The sequence below is a fragment of the Piliocolobus tephrosceles genome, chromosome 13 (genome assembly GCF_002776525.5).
Source record: "Piliocolobus tephrosceles isolate RC106 chromosome 13, ASM277652v3, whole genome shotgun sequence".
In the NCBI taxonomy this organism is placed as follows: domain Eukaryota; kingdom Metazoa; phylum Chordata; class Mammalia; order Primates; family Cercopithecidae; genus Piliocolobus; species Piliocolobus tephrosceles.
In genome coordinates this window covers 79,324,711-79,344,389 of record NC_045446.1, presented here as the reverse complement: position 1 = coordinate 79,344,389, position 19,679 = coordinate 79,324,711, and the positions used below count along the sequence as shown (strand labels likewise).

At 35.8% G+C, this 19,679-nt stretch overlaps 1 protein-coding gene across 4 annotated transcripts in view; it reads left to right on the top strand.

Moving 5' to 3' along the window:
• Window positions 1-19,679, top strand: part of NOX4 (NADPH oxidase 4) — a 165,521-nt gene that overhangs the window by 130,842 nt on the left and 15,000 nt on the right. For 3 of the 4 annotated variants that reach the window (XM_023209122.1, XM_023209123.1, XM_023209121.2), the window contains 2 exons: window positions 5,080-5,161; window positions 18,696-18,815. In XM_023209122.1, the coding sequence (XP_023064890.1) occupies window positions 5,080-5,161; window positions 18,696-18,815 (202 nt within the window). The remainder of the gene's footprint in view (window positions 1-5,079; window positions 5,162-18,695; window positions 18,816-19,679) is intronic. The other variant, XM_023209124.1, reaches the window with a different exon arrangement.

The following is a 19,679-nucleotide window of genomic DNA, read 5'->3' as shown; positions in this document are numbered from 1 at the left end:
ACTATTAATAGGTTACAATATACTAGGTGTTTTTAAAACTAAACACTTAATAGAGTCTTAATCTTTAATGTCTCTTAAGGATTTCATTTCAGTGCCATTTAAAAAAAAAATTAAAACTGGCAAATTAGTGTAATGTGAGCATTAAGAGAAAGATAAAAAAATTACCGATTAATAAAAATGTGAAGAACTTTTATTCAAATACCTTTTCTTTAGGGCAATACTGTCTCCCTTAGAAGTATTTTATATGACTTCTTTTATTGCCCTGAAAATCTAATATCAAAACAGTTAAAATATTCATTTTTATAGAGGAAGTAATAGAGAGGCAGTTAGGGAAGAGGGGTTACCTAAAGGAAAACAATGATTTGAGATTGATAAAACCTGTCTGGGTCCCTCTAGCAAACAATAGCTCTTTCTTAGGTTGCTGTTTAAAAAAAAAAAAAAAAAAAAAAAAAAAAAAAAAAAAAACTAAATAGGTGGCAGTGATCACATCTCTAGATGCAAAGGATCTTTAGGTTATACAAGAATAGCGTTAATCAGTGTTACTTTCGTCTTTTATATATTTTTTTCTTTCTTTTTTTTTTTTTGTAGTGGTAAGAGGTTTTATTTTCTTCTCATCCCAGGAATAGATTTGCATAATACTAAATTGCTGTGAGCTGAAATCATGCCACTGCACTCCAGCCAGGGTGACAGAGCAAGACTCCATCTCAAAAAAAAAAAAAAAAAAAAAAGCCTACTGCTTTTTATTGTTATGTAAATCCTTATTGCATTTGGTATATTCTGCATATTGGAGTGGATTAGAGATTGATCATTTTCTGCAAAGAAGAACATGAAACACCTTGGCCACAAAAAGCTGTACAAAAAAGTTTCAATTAGAATTGGAAAGAGTATTTTATTTTTCTCATTTTTGTTTTCAAATAATTACACATATTGTGTTACAGTTGATTAGCCAGAGAATGCAAAGTAATGTAACTGTGTGCAGTTTGTCATCCAGGTCTAACAGCCTCATAATCTATTTGTTGATTGAATGGGAGAAAGGAAGAGTGGGTGAAAGTCTACAAAAGCTTGTGTTAATTAAGATGTATCTCCTACTGGTAGAAAATCATGTTCAGACATTATCACATCGTTAGTCAGCTCATCACACTACCACTTTGCAGAAAAGTTTTTTTTTTTTTTTTTTTTCCCAGTGGCTTTAATGAATTTCTTCTAAGAAGTCCTGTGAAACGCCTGAGCTGTAGTATTTGGATAACTGTGCCATTTTCTTAAACAATTTGAGCCTGCTGAGAAAGTAGATCATCTGGTTTGACATTTTGCTGCAAAAGAAGTAGCATTAATATATCTTTTTTTTTTTTAACTTAACAAATAAAGCATCAAATTATTTTGGCCTTTTCCTCAGAATCAAATAGATAATAGGATGCTAATTAAATAATCGATAGGCAAAAATCTGTGAGACTAAAGGACTAAATAATTATAAATAATTTTTCCATTTACTTGAACTTTGCTAAGGATAGATTTTATCATTTATCTATTTTTATAAAGAAATAAGTGAATAATCAGTATGCCTTTATGAGATAAAATTAATTGTTCACATTTAATAATTTATTAATATGATAAAAATTAAATTATTTAAAGACATGCTTTTAAAGTACTGCATATATTTTCTGTTTATGTATATATGAACCCTGTCTTTTCTTCTCTTTTCTTTTTCTTTTTGAGACTAAGTTACATTCTCCTTGTCCAGGCTGGAGTGCAATGGCATGACCTCAACTCACTGCAACCTCTGCCTCCCAGGTTCAAGTGATTCACCTGCCTCAGCCTCCTGAGTAGCTGGGATTACAGGCACCCACCACTACGCCTGGCTAACTTTTTGTATTTTTAGTAGAGACAGAGTTTCATCATGTTGGTCAGGCTGGTCTCAAACTCCTGACCTCGGGTGATCCACCTGCCTCAGCCTCCCAAAGTGCTGGGATTATAGGCGTGAGCCACCCTGCCCTGTCTATAAACTCTTTTTGACAACCAAGATAGCTATTCAAGATATGTTTGCTTGATATTCTTTGTATTTATGATAATCTGATTAAAGGATGTTCCAAATATAGGAACATTAGTTATAGATTTCCTTATAGCTTTATAAGTGACGTCTTTTATGCTGCTTTTGCTCTGTGTATGTGTGTATGCACGCACATGTGTGCATCTGTGTATGTGTTTTTAGTCCTGTCAATATGTCATCTGCAGAGATTCTTTCCTCCAGAATTATAGTCATATGTCCTTTACGGTTATGTAAAAAGAGAAAAACTTATTGCTGTGAAAAGGATGTCTTATATTATAGTTGTGTGCACTAAGATTTCTGATTTTTGTTTCCTTTTAACAAGTTTGGGAGAAATTCACTAAACTTTAATTTATACCATTGGTTTTCAATGAATATCATAACACATATAGCTGTTTGATTTAACAGTTCTTTACTTGATATGTAAAGTTCTTGTTTGCTGTTGGGTTTTGGCTTTATTTTTCAAGACCCATTTTAGGAAAAGGCTCAGTGGGAAAAAAAATTGAAAAGATAAAGCATTACACATTACTCATTTAATGAATACCCCATAAATTGGCAAGTAGACTGAAAACCAAGAGTTATTATCATCAGAAAGTTTACTAGTCATTTGATTGAAAGAAATGTTAATTTTAAAAATTAGAAATGGCAAGATCAGCCCAAAATACCAGCCAATAATATAATTTAATATTTAAAAATATACACTAATAGTAAGGAGTATAATTGGAGAAAAACACATAGTATTTTTTTGGGATTTCTAGACTTCAGAGTACAAGCACGTCTGTATTTGGATCTCATTAGTTCCTTCTCACCTATATTGTAAGAAATGTCAGAATTTTGAGAGGGGGAAGAAAAAAACAGTAGAAGCCAGTTATGTATCTCTGATTCAGTATGTTTTAATAAATATGAAGATAAAATATACATTCTGCTTCTCAGTAAGCAAAGGCCACTTTGTGTCTGCCGTGTTCCAAATAATTTAACATCTAACTATCCATAAACTAGGAAATGGCGATAGTCATCAGGTGTATATTTTCATTATTTTGTGGAAATGCTCACCTTCAGTTAGTGATGGATTTACTGCAGCAGGGGAATGTTAGCTTTGCATACTATCTCAGCCTGATTGTGCGACTTTGTCAAGATGGGAGTATGGATCCATTTGCTGTTCATGGTTGATGTATGACCATTTGGTCTCCTCTGGGAGTTATTATGATTAACCTTAACAAACAGTTTTCTCTGTCCAGTAAATATAGATGTTGGAAATATTTCTTCAACAAGTATTTATCCAGCACCTTAATTATGTGTCAGATAATGTTCTGTACCTTGGTGGCACAATACTTATCTACTAGAAGAAAGAGGGATAGAGAGATAAATACATATAACAATAAAACATAATGTGATAAATTCTGTGAAAGTGGAATCACAAGGTGTACTGGGGGTACACTGTCGGTCCAGCCTATTCCAAATAGGGCAGGAGGAGAGAACAAAAAAGTAATGGAGGAATCAAGGAAGCCTTTCCATAGGTATGACTCTAGAGGTAATGCATTTCTATTCCTGAAAATGTGCATACTCTATGCCATGCAGATAGCTATGCAATGTAAGTATTTCCAAGGTAACATCTAGGATTTTTTCCTTTGTCCTTCTTTGTTTTTTTCTTTTCTTTCTCCCTTCCTCTTCCCCCCTCCCTCCTATTTTCTCTCTCTTCTTCATTATGAATTCATATGCACTGAAGTTTACTAAATCAGTTCTTAGCTCAGGATATGCAGTCATTATTGGTCTTTTCCTGGCTGTCATTCCTTCATTCATTTATTCATTTATGATATGATAATTAATACATATGAAATACCAACAGTTAGTTAGGTTTACACTTTTGCTTCTCTCCTATTTCATCCCCCTACCTTTCCTAAAAGATAATCATTATTCTGAATTGTGCATGTCCTTCTTTTTTAATTGGTTTGTTTTATTTCATATATATCATACTTAAATAATACATTGTTTAGTTTTTTTTTTTAACTCAATAAAAATTCTATTCTGTTATATGTAATCTGCTGGGATTTTATTTCATGCGACATTATATTAATATGATTCATTATGTTTTTATTTGTAACTGAAATCATTCAGTTTCACTTCAGTTAATACTTCATTTTGTGAATAAGCACAAACATCCATTCTGTCATCTCAGTGAGCAACTGAGCTGCTTCCTTTTATGTTGTTCTATGAGCGGTGCTACTGTGAACACTCTCATACTTGCTAAGACACATGTGAAAGTTTCTGCAGGGTGTATCCCTGAAAGTGGAAATATTGGGCCGCAGACTGTACAAAAGTAAAACTTAAATGATAATGCCAAATTGTCTTCAAAAGCTATTGTACCAATTTGGACTCCTACCAGCAGCATATAAGAGCTTAGGTTGATCAACATCCTCTCCAACACTTGGTTTTGGGAGACTAATTTCTGTCAATTGAATGCTACATGACATAAATGCTAGTTAATGGAGTCTGGTTTTGATTCACATGGCACAGGTTACTAATGAGACTGTGCATCTCTTAGTATGTTGATTGGTCATGTATGTTTTCCCTAACCTTTCAATGATAAGATTTGATCATAAAGATATATGTTGCCATTAAGGAAAAAATATATATATTTATATTTATATGTGAGAAATATGTATGTGTGAAATGTATATATTATATATATTTATAGGATAAATGTAACTATTTCAAATATTAATCCAGGATTAATTTTATATATTTAAAATAAATATATGAATATATATTATTTATATATCTATACCTATTTATCCTTAATGGCTACATATATATTTATGATTAAAATATTATAATCCATCAATATATAGATATATATTAGTAATACACTATATATATAATATATATATTAGTAATACATAAAATGGTATGTAAATTTCTAATAAAGGATGGATATACAGTCAAAATGGCTAACAAACCAATAGGAAATACTTCCATTTTGAAATTATTTTCATGACTTTTATCTTTTCACAGTTTGATGTTTATTTTTCTTTTGACAGAGCGATTTCGAGATTTACTACTGCCTCCGTCTAGTCAAGACTCCGAAATTCTGCCCTTCATTCAATCTAGAAATTATCCCAAGTAAGCAAAAGGGGTTCACTGGGTTTTGATAAGGCAGTGGACATAGTGCTGGGAGAGATTTGAGCAGGCAAAAACAAAATGTAATCTTTCTTAAGATTTCTGAAAATCCTGAATAACTTACCCTAACTAACTAAGACATCTTCTGCAGTATAATGTCTCAGGCTCCTTGAAGCTGGGTCATAGAAGAAAGACTTACTTTTAATTGCAACCCAACTTTGACTGAAGAGCTGCTGCACAGTGCAGACAACAGGCTGTGTGCATCTATGTCTGGTTCTTTTTGCTTGATGCTGTATCAACAGGGACAGTATTTTGTTGGTGATACTTCATCTGGTTTACTATTACTGTCCTTTAAATGCAAGGATTCATTTATATTGTAGCAAGTCATTTTCTTTTTATTTTATTTTTTTCTTTTTATTATACTTTAAGTTCTAGGGTACATATGCATAATGTGCAGGTTTGTTACATATGTATATCTGTGCCATGTTGGTGTGCTGCACCCATCAACTCGTCAGCACCCATCAATTCATCATTTATATCAGGTATAACTCCCCAATGCAATCCTTCCCCCCTCCCCCCTCCCCATGATAGGCCCCAGTGTGTGATGTTCCCCTTCCCGAGTCCAAGTGAACTCATTGTTCAGTTCCCACCTATGAGTGAGAACATGCGGTGTTTGGTTTTCTCTTCTTGTGATAGTTTGCTAAGAACGATGGTTTCCAGCTGCATCCATGTCCCTACAAAGGACGCAAACTCATCCTTTTTTATGGCTGCATAGTATTCCATGGTGTATATGTGCCACATTTTCTTAATCCAGTCTGTCACTGATGGACATTTGGGTTGATTCCAAGTCTTTGCTATTGTGAATAGTGCTGCAATAAACATACGTGTGAAACTACCATCAGAGTGAACAGGCAACCTACAGAATGGGAGAAAATTTTTGCAATCTACTCATCTGACAAAGGGCTAATTTCCAGAATCTACAAAGAACTCAAACAAATATACAAGAAAAAAACAAACAACCCCATCAAAAAGTGGGGAAAGGATATGAACAGACATTTCTCAAAAGAAGACATTCATACAGCCAACAGACACATGAAAAAATGCAAGTCATTTTCAAAATAGCCACGGGCTAGATATAATTTTTAACAATCTCTATATATTCTTATTTATCATATTGAAAACTGGGGAAGTGAAATCTTCTGATGCTTTGTTATATGAAGCAGACCTTTCCTTCTCATAGATGCCCCAAGCATACGTACTTGTTGAAGGAATATGCCTTCATCTTCCTGAAGGTTAAGGAAATACCAGGCCTCTTATAACACATTTCATTCCCTAAAGACTGATGCATGCTGAATCTTGATCATTCCTGTGGCATCTTGGGGCCTCATCTGTGAGTGTTTAGCTCTCTTTAATAGTTAGTGAAATAGAAAACAAACTCCATCAACTTAAAGGAGTAGAATTTGGTTTATACATATTTCATCTAATCACTATGCCAAATTATTTGATTTCTTTGAGAGTTTTTTCAAGTATTCATAAACTTTGCTTTCTGGGGAAATTATTTTCCCTCTAATACTTAGCTTTGGTAATACTCACTTAATTATGATCACAAAAATAAATATAGAATCCTAATTATATTGCTTGTGCATTGTTTCAACTTTTAATACAGGCTTAATTTTTAGCAATAAACTTGCAATCCCCTGATAACACACACAAAGACATACATGTGCCTATACAGCCTTGAATGCCTATTTTGGTCTATATGTACATGTTGCCAAGGAGCATGAATGTGCCCAAAAGAATTGATGCATGCCTATTTGTATTTTTACTTACAGTGGCTGTTGGCAGAGGCTGATGATGCCTGCTTTTCTGCCTCTTAGGCTTACAGTTTGCCTAATGCCTTTGCTTGATAGGGTAGTCAAAGTGGTTTCCCAGGTGGTTATCTGTTTGCAGCTACAGGAATACCTCAGAGATATTGTGAGTTTGATTCTAGGCCACCGCAATAAAGTCAACACTGCAATAAAGCTGTCACACTTTCTTTTAGTTTCTCAGTGCATATAAAAGTGAATTTAACAGTATTCTATAGCCTTTTAAGTTTGCAGTAGCCCAGATATGTCTAGAAATACTATGTATATCCATTAATTAAAATATACTTTATTGTTAAAAATGCTTACAATCATCTGTGCCTTCAGCAAGTCAAACTTTTTGCTGGTAGTGGATCTTTCCTCGATGTTGATGGTTGCTGACTGATTAGGAAGGTGGTTGTTAAAGGTTGGGGCACCTGCGGCAATTTCTTAGAATAAAACCATGAAGTTTATTGCATCAATTGGCTCTTCCTTTACAAAAGATTTCTCTGTAGTATGTGATGCTGTTTGATAGCATTTTACCCACAGCATAACTGCTGTAAAAGTTGAACTCAATCCTCTCAAACCCTGCTGTTGTGTTATCAAGAAAATTTATATGATATCCTAAATCTTTTGTTGTCATTTCAGCATTTTCATAGCTTCTTTACCAGGAGTAGATTTTATCTAAAAAAAAAAAAAAAAAAAAAAAACTACTTTCTTCCTGTAATCCCAGTACTTTGGGAAGCTGAGGCAGGTGGATCACCTGAGGGCAGGAGTTCGAGACCAGCCTGGCCAACATGGTGAAACCCCATCTCCACTAAAAGTACAAAAATTAGCCAAGTGTGGTGGCCCCCGCCTGTATTTCCAGCTATTTGGGAGGCTGAGGTGGGAGAATTGCTTGAACCCAGGAGGTGAGGTTGCAGTGAGCTGAGATTGTGCCACTGCACTCCAGTCTGGGCAACAGAGTGAAACTCCAAAAACAGACAAACAAACAATAAACAAACAAACAAACAAAAACTACTTTTTTTTTTTTTGCTCATCCATAATAAGCAACTTTTCATTTATTCAAATTATATCATGAGATGGCAGCAATTCAATCATATATTCAGGCTCCACTTGTAATTCTAGTTCTCTATTTACACTATGTCTGTAGTTGCTTCCTCCACTGAAGTCATGGACCCCTCAAAGTTAACCATAAGGGCTCAAATAAACTTCTTCTAAACTCCTATTAATTTTGGTAATATGACTTCCTCCCATGAGTCATGATGTTCTTAATAGCACCTAGAAGGTGAATAATTTTCAGGATGTTTTTAAATTTATATTGCCCAGATCTACCAGAGGCATCACTGTCTATGGTAGCTATAGCCTTATGAAAAGTATTTCTTAAATAATAACAATTGAAAGTCAGAATTTCTCTTTGATCCATGGATTCCAAGATAGATGTAATGTTAGCAGGCCTGCAAACAACATTCATCTTCATGTACATCTACATCATAGCTCTTGGTTGACTAGGTACATTGTCAATGAGCAGTAATTTTAAAAATTTATTTGTATAAATTTATGTGGTACATACGTAATTTTGATCCATGGATAGATTGTATAGTAGCCAAGTCAGGGCTTTTAGGGTATCCATCACTGGCATAACATACATTGTATCCATTAAGTAATTTCTCATTATTCACCTACTTCCTAGCCCCCTTGCAACCTTTCAAGTCTCCACTGTCTGTCATTCCATACTTTATGTCCATGTGTACACATCATCTAGCTCCCTCTTTTAAGTGAGAACATTAAGTATTTGACTTTCTGTGTCTGAGTGATTTCATTCAGGGTAATGTCTCCTGTTTTATCCATATTGCTGCAAAAGTCATTATTCTGTTCTTTTTTGTTCCTGAATAATATTTGATTATGTATATATACAGTATTTTCTTTATCCAGTCATCCATTGATGGACACTTAGGTTGAATTCATTTCATTGTTATTGTTCTGGTGTGAGCTTTGCTCACTGCCTATGTGAGTAGTAACATTTTGGATAGAATCTTTTTTTTTTTCTGGTGGGCTTAAAATATTCAGGAAACTATGCTATCTATAAACAGATGTGTTTTCATCTGGACTTTGTTCTTTTATTTATAGAGTACAAACAGAGTAGATTTAGCATAATTCTTATGGGCCTTAAGTTTTTCAGACTTTGTTCTTTTATTTATAGAGTACAAACGGGTAGATTTAGCATAATTCTTATGGGCCTTAAGTTTTTCAGAATGGTAAATGAACACTGCTTCAACCTAAAGTGACCAGCTACGTTAGTCCATAGACAAGAGTCAGCCTGTCCTTTGAAGCTTTGAAGCCAGGCATTGACTGCTCCTTTCCAGCTATGAACACCGTAGATGCGATCTACCACTTGATGGCTGTCTTGTCTACATTGAAAATCTGTTGTTTAGTGTAGTCACCTTCATCTATCATCTCAGCGAGATCTTCTGGATAATATGCTGCAGCTTCTCCATCAACACTTGCTGCTTCACTTTGAACTTTTATATTATAGAGATGGCTTCTTTTCTTAAGCCTCATGAACCAACCTATTCTACCTTCAGACTTTTCTTTTGCAGCTTCCACATCTCTGTCAGCCTTCATGGAATAGAAAAGAGTTAGGGCCTTGTTCTGGATTAGTCTTTGGCTTAAGGGAATGTTGTGTTGTGGCTGGTTTAATCATCCAGACCACTAAAACTTTCTCCATATCAGCAGTAAGGCTGTTTTGCTTTCTTATTATTCATATGTTCACTGAAGTAACACTTTTAATTTTCTTCAAAAACTTTTCCCCTTGCATTATCAATTTGGCTCACTGTTTGGCACAAGAAGCCTAACTTTATGCCTATCTCAGCTTTCAACATGCTTTCCTCACTAAGTTTAATCATGTCTAGTTTTTGATTGAAGTAAGAGACATGCAACTCTTCCTTTCACATGAAACTTGGGGGTCATTTTAGAGTTGTTAATTGGCCTAAATTCAATATTGTTTTGTCTCAGGGAATAGGATGGTCCCAGGTAAGGAAATGAGAAGGAGAAATGTTTGGTAGGTGCACTCAGAACACACACATTTGTTCATCGTTGCAGATAACTGAAAGTCAAAGAATTTGTAGCTTTGTAACTTAAAAAAATTCTGTAAAGTTGAAAAACAAGTCAAACAATTAGAATGTATTTTATTCACAACCACTGTTATGTATATCTACACTGAGATTTTTTCCTCATTTTTCTGGTTGAAATGTGATTTAAGATCTAAAATATGGGGTACAAAGCAACTTCCTTGCCCTATAAAATTACAGCGTGTCACAGAGTGATATTTACAGATCATGGCATATTCCACATAGATCATAACATCACTAGCATGGAGTCATTGTGCACTGGTTTGTGTAAGCTGTGGTATTTTGGATTTGGTCTGGGGTTTCTATTTAGTCAACATAGTGTCCCTATAATCTTTAACTTCCTGTTACCAAGAGACATCTAACAAATAATGAAATATGGAAATGTGTATCCTTTATTTAGGTGAAAAATATTCATGAAGAGAACTGACTAGTTCTGAAATGTATATGGGTGTATATATATATGTTTCAGGGAAAGGCATTTAAAAAATATCACCTGCAATGGTGCTTGGAAACACTCTTCTAAAATACAAGAATGTTCATTAATCAATTTCTACATTTGTGAGCTCTTATTTGACCCATTGCCAAAGCCAGGGCATCCATTCTCATCAGGATATAATTGTAGACATTGCTCCGTGAAAATTCTCAGAGCATGAAGAGGTGTGACAGTTGTCAGAAAGAGATAGATGAGTGGAAAGGAATTTAAAAAAGAATGTGCATCTAATACAAAATGCATATTGTTGATTTATAGGTTGGAGGAAACAAATGAAGATAAAGAAACAAGTTTTATTGCTAATTAACTCTGAAGGACTTAGGTTCATGACATATGTAGACTAGAGAGTAGTTGTAATCTATTTTTATCCTTGTAAATACAGCTTGGGCATGTAAAATGGTTAAGTGCATCTGGTTTAATTTTATCCACAAATTACTTGCAACCATTTTGGCAATTAAACCAGCAAAACATGACCCAGTGGCTCTGGAAGTTTTAATCACAATGTATGTAAAAATATTGTGAAAATACAAGAATAAACTATTTCTACTAGGTTCTCATAAAGATCAAGTTCTCTGAGCTTCCTAATATCTGAACTGTTTAGAGAGGAATATCATTTTTGACAAATTTTAGAGCTGTTCTTTTTTGACTTGGTTTGCTGCCAAAGAACAACCTTGATTGTTTGGACAATAAAAGCAATGTCCTAACTCAATCTCATTTCTAATGGGCTACGTAAAAATGACTTCAAATGGTGATTTTGGGTAATACCCTTAAATGCAAACCCTCAGATGACCTTTCCACAGTCTGTTCTCCAGCTTAGCCTCCTTTCTCTTTCCTAGCCACATTTTTAGTTCCTCTTCAATACATCATCCATCTTTAATAATTTCTGTTCAATCTGCATGTCTGTAATGTACTTGTCATCTGAGCCTGAGCCAAGTTCTTTTCTTTTCTTTTTTAGACGGAGTCTCACTCTGTCGCCTAGGCTGGAGTGCAGTGGTGAGATCTCGGCTCACTGCAAGCTCTGCCTCCCATGTTCAAGCGATTCTTCTGCCTCAGCCTTCTGAGTAGAAGGGTTTACAGATGTGAGCCACCATACCGGGCTAATTTTTGTATTTTTAGTAGAGACAAAGTTTCACCATAGTGGCTGGTCTCGAACTCCTGACCTGGTGATCTGCTCACCTTGGTCTCCCAAAATGCTGGGATTACAGGTGTGAGCCACTGTGCCTGGCCCCAAGTTATTTTCATTTATAATAGTAACACATAATGAACGCTACACATGCTAGGAATTGTGCTTTATATGCATTATTAATTTAATTATTACTATTCCTCTCTAAGTTAGGTAGTACTATTTCCCTAATTTTACAGATGAGAGGACTGAGATTCAAAGACGTAAATGCCCTACCCAAAGTCACATGGCAGAGCTGGGTCTCCAATCCAGATTTGTTTGGCCCCTCAAATAATACTTAACTTAGAAGTGGGTGGGTCATTGAGGGATTACTTCCAGGTGGCTGAAAACTGTGTATGTGTAGAGCATGTGTGTGCATGCATGTGCAACACACATACACACACTTGGAGTCAAAGTATAAGTAGAAATATGGACAGGGCCTAGAATACCTTCTGTTTTCTGAGGCAAGGTCTCATTCTGTCACCCAGGCTGTAGTGCAGTGGTGAAAGCACAGCCCACTGCAGCCTCAACATCCTGGGCTTAAGTGAACCTCCTGCCTTGGCCTCCAGTGTAGCTGGGACCACAGGTGTGTGCCACCAGGCCTGGCATATATATATAGATATAATTTTTATTTTTTTAGAGACATAGATTTCTTTTTCTTTTTTTTTTTTTTTTTTTTTTTTTTTGAGATGGAGTCTTACTCTGTTACCCAGGTTGGAGTGCAATGGCACGATCTCTACTCACTGCAACTTCTGCCTCCTAGGTTCAAGCGATTCTCCTGCCTCAGCCTCCCAAGTAGCTGAGATTACAGGTGCATGCTACCACGCCCAGCCCGGGCTAGTCTTGAACTCCTGTTTCAGGTGATCCACCTGCCTTGACCTCCCAAAGTGCTGGGATTACAGGCATGAGCCACTACACCCGGCCGGAGACATAGGTCTTATCACATTGTTGTCACAGGCCTGGTCTTTGTTGCACAGGCTGGTCTTGAACTCCTAGCCTCAAGCAATCATCCCACCTAAGCCTCCCAAAGTATTGGGAATACAGATATGAGCCACTGCATCTGGCCTGGACTGCCACTTAAATGACCTTGAACTTTGTTGTAAAGACAATGAAGACCATGAAAGTATTTTAAGCCAAGCAGAAAGATAATTAGACTTACATTTTTATAGATTTCCCATGAAACTAGAGAGGTACATGAGGTACGATATGGGGCCAGCACACTAGCTTGTTGGCAATTTCATATTCAGGCAGGAAATGATAATGGATTCGTACTGTGGTAATAGTAATATGGAAGATCAGATAGATGTCTAAGGGTGTTAGGAGGCATAATTAACAGAATGTGATGACTATTATGCAAGAAGGAGAGGAGGAGAGAGAGGGAGAAGGAAAGAGCTTTGGGTGACTTCAGGCTTTTTCACTTGAATCACGTTCTGGTTTAAGTCCTCATGATTGAGGGAGAGTGGTAATCTGAGCATCTTTATGTTGACTTTTTGTTCTATATTACAAATGACGATAATGGAGATACCTTCCTTCTAATGTTGCTTTGAGGAATGCCCAATGCGTGACATAATTGTTTCTTGTAAGTCTTTGTGATATTTAAATAAAAATCAGAAAGCACCTGGCCTCTTGCAAAAGGGAATTCTCATCACCATTCTCATTGTCAGCTCTGTTCTGCCATTTCTCAAAGCGATTGCTTGCCTCAGGGCAGGGGGAAAGGCTCTGTCATGTGGGCTGCTGTTATATATTCAATCCATTCTAAATCCTGTCAGAAGGGATGCATTGTCCTGTCTGGTAGAGGTGGCTCTGGGTGATATGCTCTGCTTGGATTAGTCAGGAAGGAGCCCTTTCCCTTGTGTGTCTGCTTATTTGTGGTAGTGGTTATTCCGGTACAGTTTCTATAAGCACAATAATTCATAAGATTTTCCACAGTATACATATTGTCTTTCATAAAAGAATTACTATCTTTCATCTTCTAATCCTTACATTTAGATTTTCTTTTTTATAGTATGTGAAATTCCCATACTTGGATGGCAAGAGATCTAAAAGGTAGTATTCTGACTAGAGTGTGGAATGCAGTTATAAGAATGCCAAATGCTACTGATATTTGCAAAACTAGGCAAGTCGGATGTCTGTCAGCAAGTAGGGGATCCCAACCCCTGGGCTGGGATTACCCCTGGGCTGGGATTCACAAGGCAAAACCCTGTCATCAGGACTGTAAAACTGAGGCACTGCTAAAATTGTAAAGATTTTGGCCCAGAGATGTAAGTCAAGAAGCTGTATTAGTGCAAGGCTAATGAGCAAGCAATGAACAAGCCTTAGTGCTGACTGAGAGCACAACTCATTCCTGACTCAGATAAGAATTGGTTGAAGGATAAGACCAAGCTGAGTCTATAACTGGAGGTTAGGTGGCCAAAATCACAGAACAAATTGGGGAAGTAGCCACTTTCTGGAGATAGATTAAGCACAGGTGAGTCTCCATCTAGTGCCTTTGAGAGCTGTTTACTTTCTTTGTTACCCCATCCTGTATTCAGCTGCCATACATCTTTTCACTCTTTAGTTTTTAGGTTTGAGAAATTTTTGTTGTTTATTTGGGGTTTATTTTTTTTATTTTTAAGCAGAAATTGTCAGTCAACAAAGTAGCCTAAAGTTCTTCCTTTGTTAAAAATCTTATATTAAATGTAACAATTCATAATGGTTATGAGAGAATAATTTTGATAGCATGATTATTTTATGGGGACTCCTTGCCAAAGAATTTTTATTCTTGCAGACTTTAAATTAATTAATTTGTAAGGCCTTCACTGAACTGAATCATTCAGAATTCCAAGAGATAAATATCAGAGTTTTTTTTTTTTCAAACAATGTTGCTTTTATTTTAACATGAGATTGCATTAGATAATAATTACAAATTATTGTAAGTGGGATTGAGTTCTTGATTTGGCTCTCAGCTTGAATGTTATTGGTATACAGAAATGCTGCTAATTTTTGTACATTGACTTTGTATACTGAAACTACTGAAGTCATTTATCAGTTCTCTTGGCAGAGTCTTTAGGGTTTTCTAGGTATAGAAGCAAATCATCATCAAAGAGAGACAGTATGACTTCTTTTCCTATTTGGATGCTTTTTCTTTCTTTCTCCTGCTTGACTGCTCTGGCTAGAACTTCCAGTGCTATGTTGAATAAGAGTGGTGAGAGTGGGCGTCCTTATCTTGTTCTGGTTCTCAAGGGAAATGCACCCATCTTTTGCCATTTCAGAATGGTGTTGGTTGTAGGTTTGTCACAGATGGCTGTTATTATTTTGAGACATGTTCCTTATATGCCTAGTTTATTGAGGGTTTTTTTTTTTTAACATAAATGGATGTTGGATTTTATCGAAAACTTTTTCTGCATCTATTGAGATGAAAATAAGTTATTTGTTTTTATTTCTGTTTACGTGCAAAATCAGAAACTTAAACATTGGGTACACAGAGACATGAAGATGGGAACAATAGACACTGGGGAGGGAGAGGGGCAGGGATTGAAAAATTACCTACCTGTATTGAATGCTGCTGTACACTGTAGAGTAGAGTACAGTATTGGTTGATTAAGCTCATGATCATGTGTCTGACTGGAACCTGTGGCAGCTGCCTGGCATCATGAGAGACTATTGTACCAAATACCACTAGTCCAGAAAAGGGTCAAAATTCAAAATTTTGAGTACAGTTTCTACTGAGTACATATTGTTTTCACTCCATCATAAAGTCAAAAATTTTAAATCGAACTATCCTAAGTCAGGGACCCTCTGTAAAATCACCACCTGCACTAGCTCACTCCTTACCCTCCTTACCTGCTCTGTCAGCAACATCAGTATCTCCTGAGGGAATGGTGGAAACTACAAATGCTCAGACTTCTGAGTCAGTAAGTCTTGGAGTAGGGCCTAGCATTCTGTGTTTTAACAAGTCCTATAGGAAATTCTGATACACAGTAAAATTTGAAAACCATCAAGGGAGAACCATCACACACTTTAAACTCACTCCTTTTGTTTGTTGTTTCTATTGATATGATTATCTCCTGAGACTAGAATGGTCTAAAACTGCAATACCATCCTCTCCGGAGGAATAGTTAATCACACTCACTTTTTTCCTACATGAAGAGAGAGTTGTTAGATGATAATTGTCCTGGAACCTTTTTTTGTTTTTACCTTTATATAACACCCCTCCCCCCCAATAATTGATAATTGTAATAATTATTATCTGATTATTAAAAAAAAACTTTGAATCTAACTTTGGAGTTAGATTCAGAATGAATTTAGTAAAAGTTCTCCCCCCTTAATATAAGTGTGACCTTAAGAAAATTATTTAGCCTTTTTGAGTTTTAGTTCCCAATGTAATAAAATAGGCATTATACTTTTCTATGAAATTTGTTGTGTGAATTAACAGTGAAGGTATACATAGAACATTCAGTACCAACCCTGGATTAAATGTTCGGTGAAGAGTACCCATTGTTATTATAACTTATTTTAGGTTTCTGAGGTAAGAGGCTCAGGCATTTCTTGAAAAAGAAAATTTTTTTTGGATACTGAGTTTTACTCTGTCACCCAGGCAGGAGTGCAGTGGTGTGATCATAGCTCACTGCAGTCTCAACCTCCTGAACTTAAGCCATCCTCCTGCCTCAGCCTCCCTAGTACCTGGGATTACAAACACTTGCCACCATGCCCAGCTAATACTTAAGACAAGGGTCTCGTTATGTTGCTCAGGCTGGTCTCAAAATTCTGGCCCTAAGCAATTGTCCTGCCTCAGCCTCCAAAAGTGCTGGGATTACAGGTTTGAGCCACTGCACCAGACCCTTGAAATTATTTTGTTAATTAAAAGAACTGTTTAAAGTGACAGCTGATCAGAAAAGATTTTAAAAGGCAAATATTTTTCAAAACTTTACACTTATATGAACATTAAATGTTATAAATGACAAACCTTTACTTTTAATAATAATATATTATTTATTATGTTATTCTTAAATATCTAATATTTATCAGGTTCTCACTATGTTCAGGCACCATGTTAAAAGCTTTAACAAGTATATTTACATTCAGCCACATAAAGTAGAAATGTAGCTTGAAACTCATTAATCTTAATGAAAGAATTAAATCAGTTTTTTAAAGTGTAAATACTGCTTTCAAGGGAAAAATTTAAATGTCAAAAATGTTTGTATATTTCTGAGGGGGTCAGGGAAGAAGATACCTCTTATTCTTAGAATTATCTTAGATCCACAATCCTTCATAAATGTTCTTTTCCTTAGTTATCAACTGAAGTTTAAAAATGTGTCAAATTGATTTCCTCTCTACTATGTTACAGCAAGACTTTAAAGAGTTGCCTGTAATTTCTACAATCTGGTTACATATATTATGGTAATAACAACATAGCGTTCTTGTAAAGACCGTGTACTATGATAGGGAAAAAGTCACTGCTCATGAATGAAAGGCAGTATATTTCACACATTAATCAGATTAAATATGTAAAAAAAAGTGATTTAAGCAGTTTCAGTTTCCATCTCCCTCAAAAAACTGGATGTCATGAAATAATAAATTACTAGTAATTTTATCTTCTTATTTTCTCCAAGAAAAGCAAAGTTTTCTCTCTCCTGGTACAAAAAAAAAAAAAAAAGCATTTCAAGTGAAAAACAACTGATTCTCTAAGGGCCTTAAAACCAAATTCCCACCTACATTTCCCAGCTCATACTGGACTTAGCCCATTTCTTGCATCAATGCTGGGCCTCCCAGAAGGCCTGTCAGTATACTGTAGGCACTGATTGATGCCATTAACAAAATATATTTCTGATATTTGTGTGGCCCCCTACAATTCTTAGCACCCTTTTTTTCTGTAGTATCACATTTTATTGACCCTTTTATGGATGAAGGAAATCCAATTTAGAGAGGACAAGTAACTTGTCTGATATCCCAGCCCTAGTAAATGACTAGAACACTGAGTTCTAGTTGTCCTGTCCAGATTTATTTGAAACACCAAAGAGTAGCTTTGTGGGGAGTGGGAAGGGTGTGTGTGTGTGGGTGTGTAGCTCAGAAAGCAGACAAGTAGGAAGGAGGTGGCAGTGGCCAAAATATATTCACACAGCCAAAACAGATGCAGGGAATTTGAGAAATGTAGTGTTTTGGCTGGACATTTTGCCTCCCTGAATAAAATTAATTGTCTGTTACTAAGAAAGAATGGGAGGATGAATTATTATATGAACAATTAGCATTTCTATTGCATTAAGAAGGATTTCGCTGTGCTCGCTCTCTCTCCGTCTCTCTCTCTCTCTCACACACACACACACACACACACACACATACTTGAATATATAAACATGAGCAGACTAATTAGAACTTCAGAGCTTCCTTTGTGACTGTTCTTTACAGTTAAAGAACTATCAGTTTATAAGTAAAGTTCTATACTTATGAACAACCAGGCCAAGAGGAAGAACAGTGCCAAATTCTTTTCCTTACTCCTATTATTTTTCTGTTCACATAGTAAATGTTTAAATAAGTATTTCTACTACTGCCGTTGGAAAGAAATATTTTTTGAATTTAGACACAGTAAAGCAATTGTTACTTTATTTTAGTCCCATATAGTAATCTAATATGATCAGAGCTTTAACTTGTCCTTAGCTATCTGGCATGATCACATTTATAATATTCTATACTTTTAAATAATGGTTCCTCAAAAAAAAAAAAAAGGCATACTGAGAAACAGATGCACTTGTTTTAATCTTGACAATTCAGAAACAACATTTGTTATTCCTTTAGGCTGATCATTATGAGAATCAGTGAGATAAGGCCTGTCCTATCACAAAGTGTAGAGATTGTATTCAACGTGTTTATTATATGGTACAGAAAATTAATTTAACTTATTTTCATTTTTTCCCACCTTTGTCTGACTGCTCCACAGGCTGTATATTGATGGTCCTTTTGGAAGTCCATTTGAGGAATCACTGAACTATGAGGTCAGCCTCTGTGTGGCTGGAGGCATTGGAGTAACTCCATTTGCGTCAATACTCAACACCCTGCTGTATGTCATTTTGATCTATTTATTAATCCAAATAGAGAACTGCCAATATTTCAGATATATCTCTTTTTAGTATAAAATAATTCCTTATTGAATTATTCTACTTGTTGATCAAGGACCTCCATTTACTGATTGAGGAGGGGAATAATTCAGTGATTCTCAACATGTGGTCTGTGATTCCCAGCATATTCTCTTGTAGAAAGATGTCATATCACAGTTGTGCACTCCTCTGTCCTTTTCCTCTGTTAAAAGTAATTTGCCTCCATCCTTCATTTCTCTATATCCTCATCAGTGGTAAGTGGTTCTACTCATTCATTCAGTCAACAAATATTTTTGTGCACCCATCTGCCAATAGATCTTACAGGTATTGGGAAGACAGCAATTAATGAAAACAGAGTCCTTGCCTTTAAAAAGCTTACATTCAAATGGGGCAAGTAAAAAAGAAAGCAATGAGAAATATAAATAAAATTGTTTCAGAAAATATTACAATCATGACAAAAAGTAGACATTAATGGATATGGAAATAAAGGGCTGGGTTTCTTGTTGAAGTATGGTCAGGCTTTTCTGAGATGACAACTGAACACATCATTCCTTCATTTATCACTTAGCAAATTTACAACAGACTAAAGAAAAGTAGCTTCAACGGTGAAATTGTGGCTGGGCGCATTGGCTCACGCCTGTAATCCCAGCACTTTGAGAGGCTAAGGTGGGTGGATCGCTTGAGGCCAGGAGTTCAAGACCAGCCTGGCCAACATGGTGAAACCCTGTCTCTACTAACAACACAAAAATCAACCGGGCGTGGTTGTACACGCCTGTAATCCCAGCTATTCCAGAGGTCGAGGCATGAGAATCTCCTGAACCTGAGAG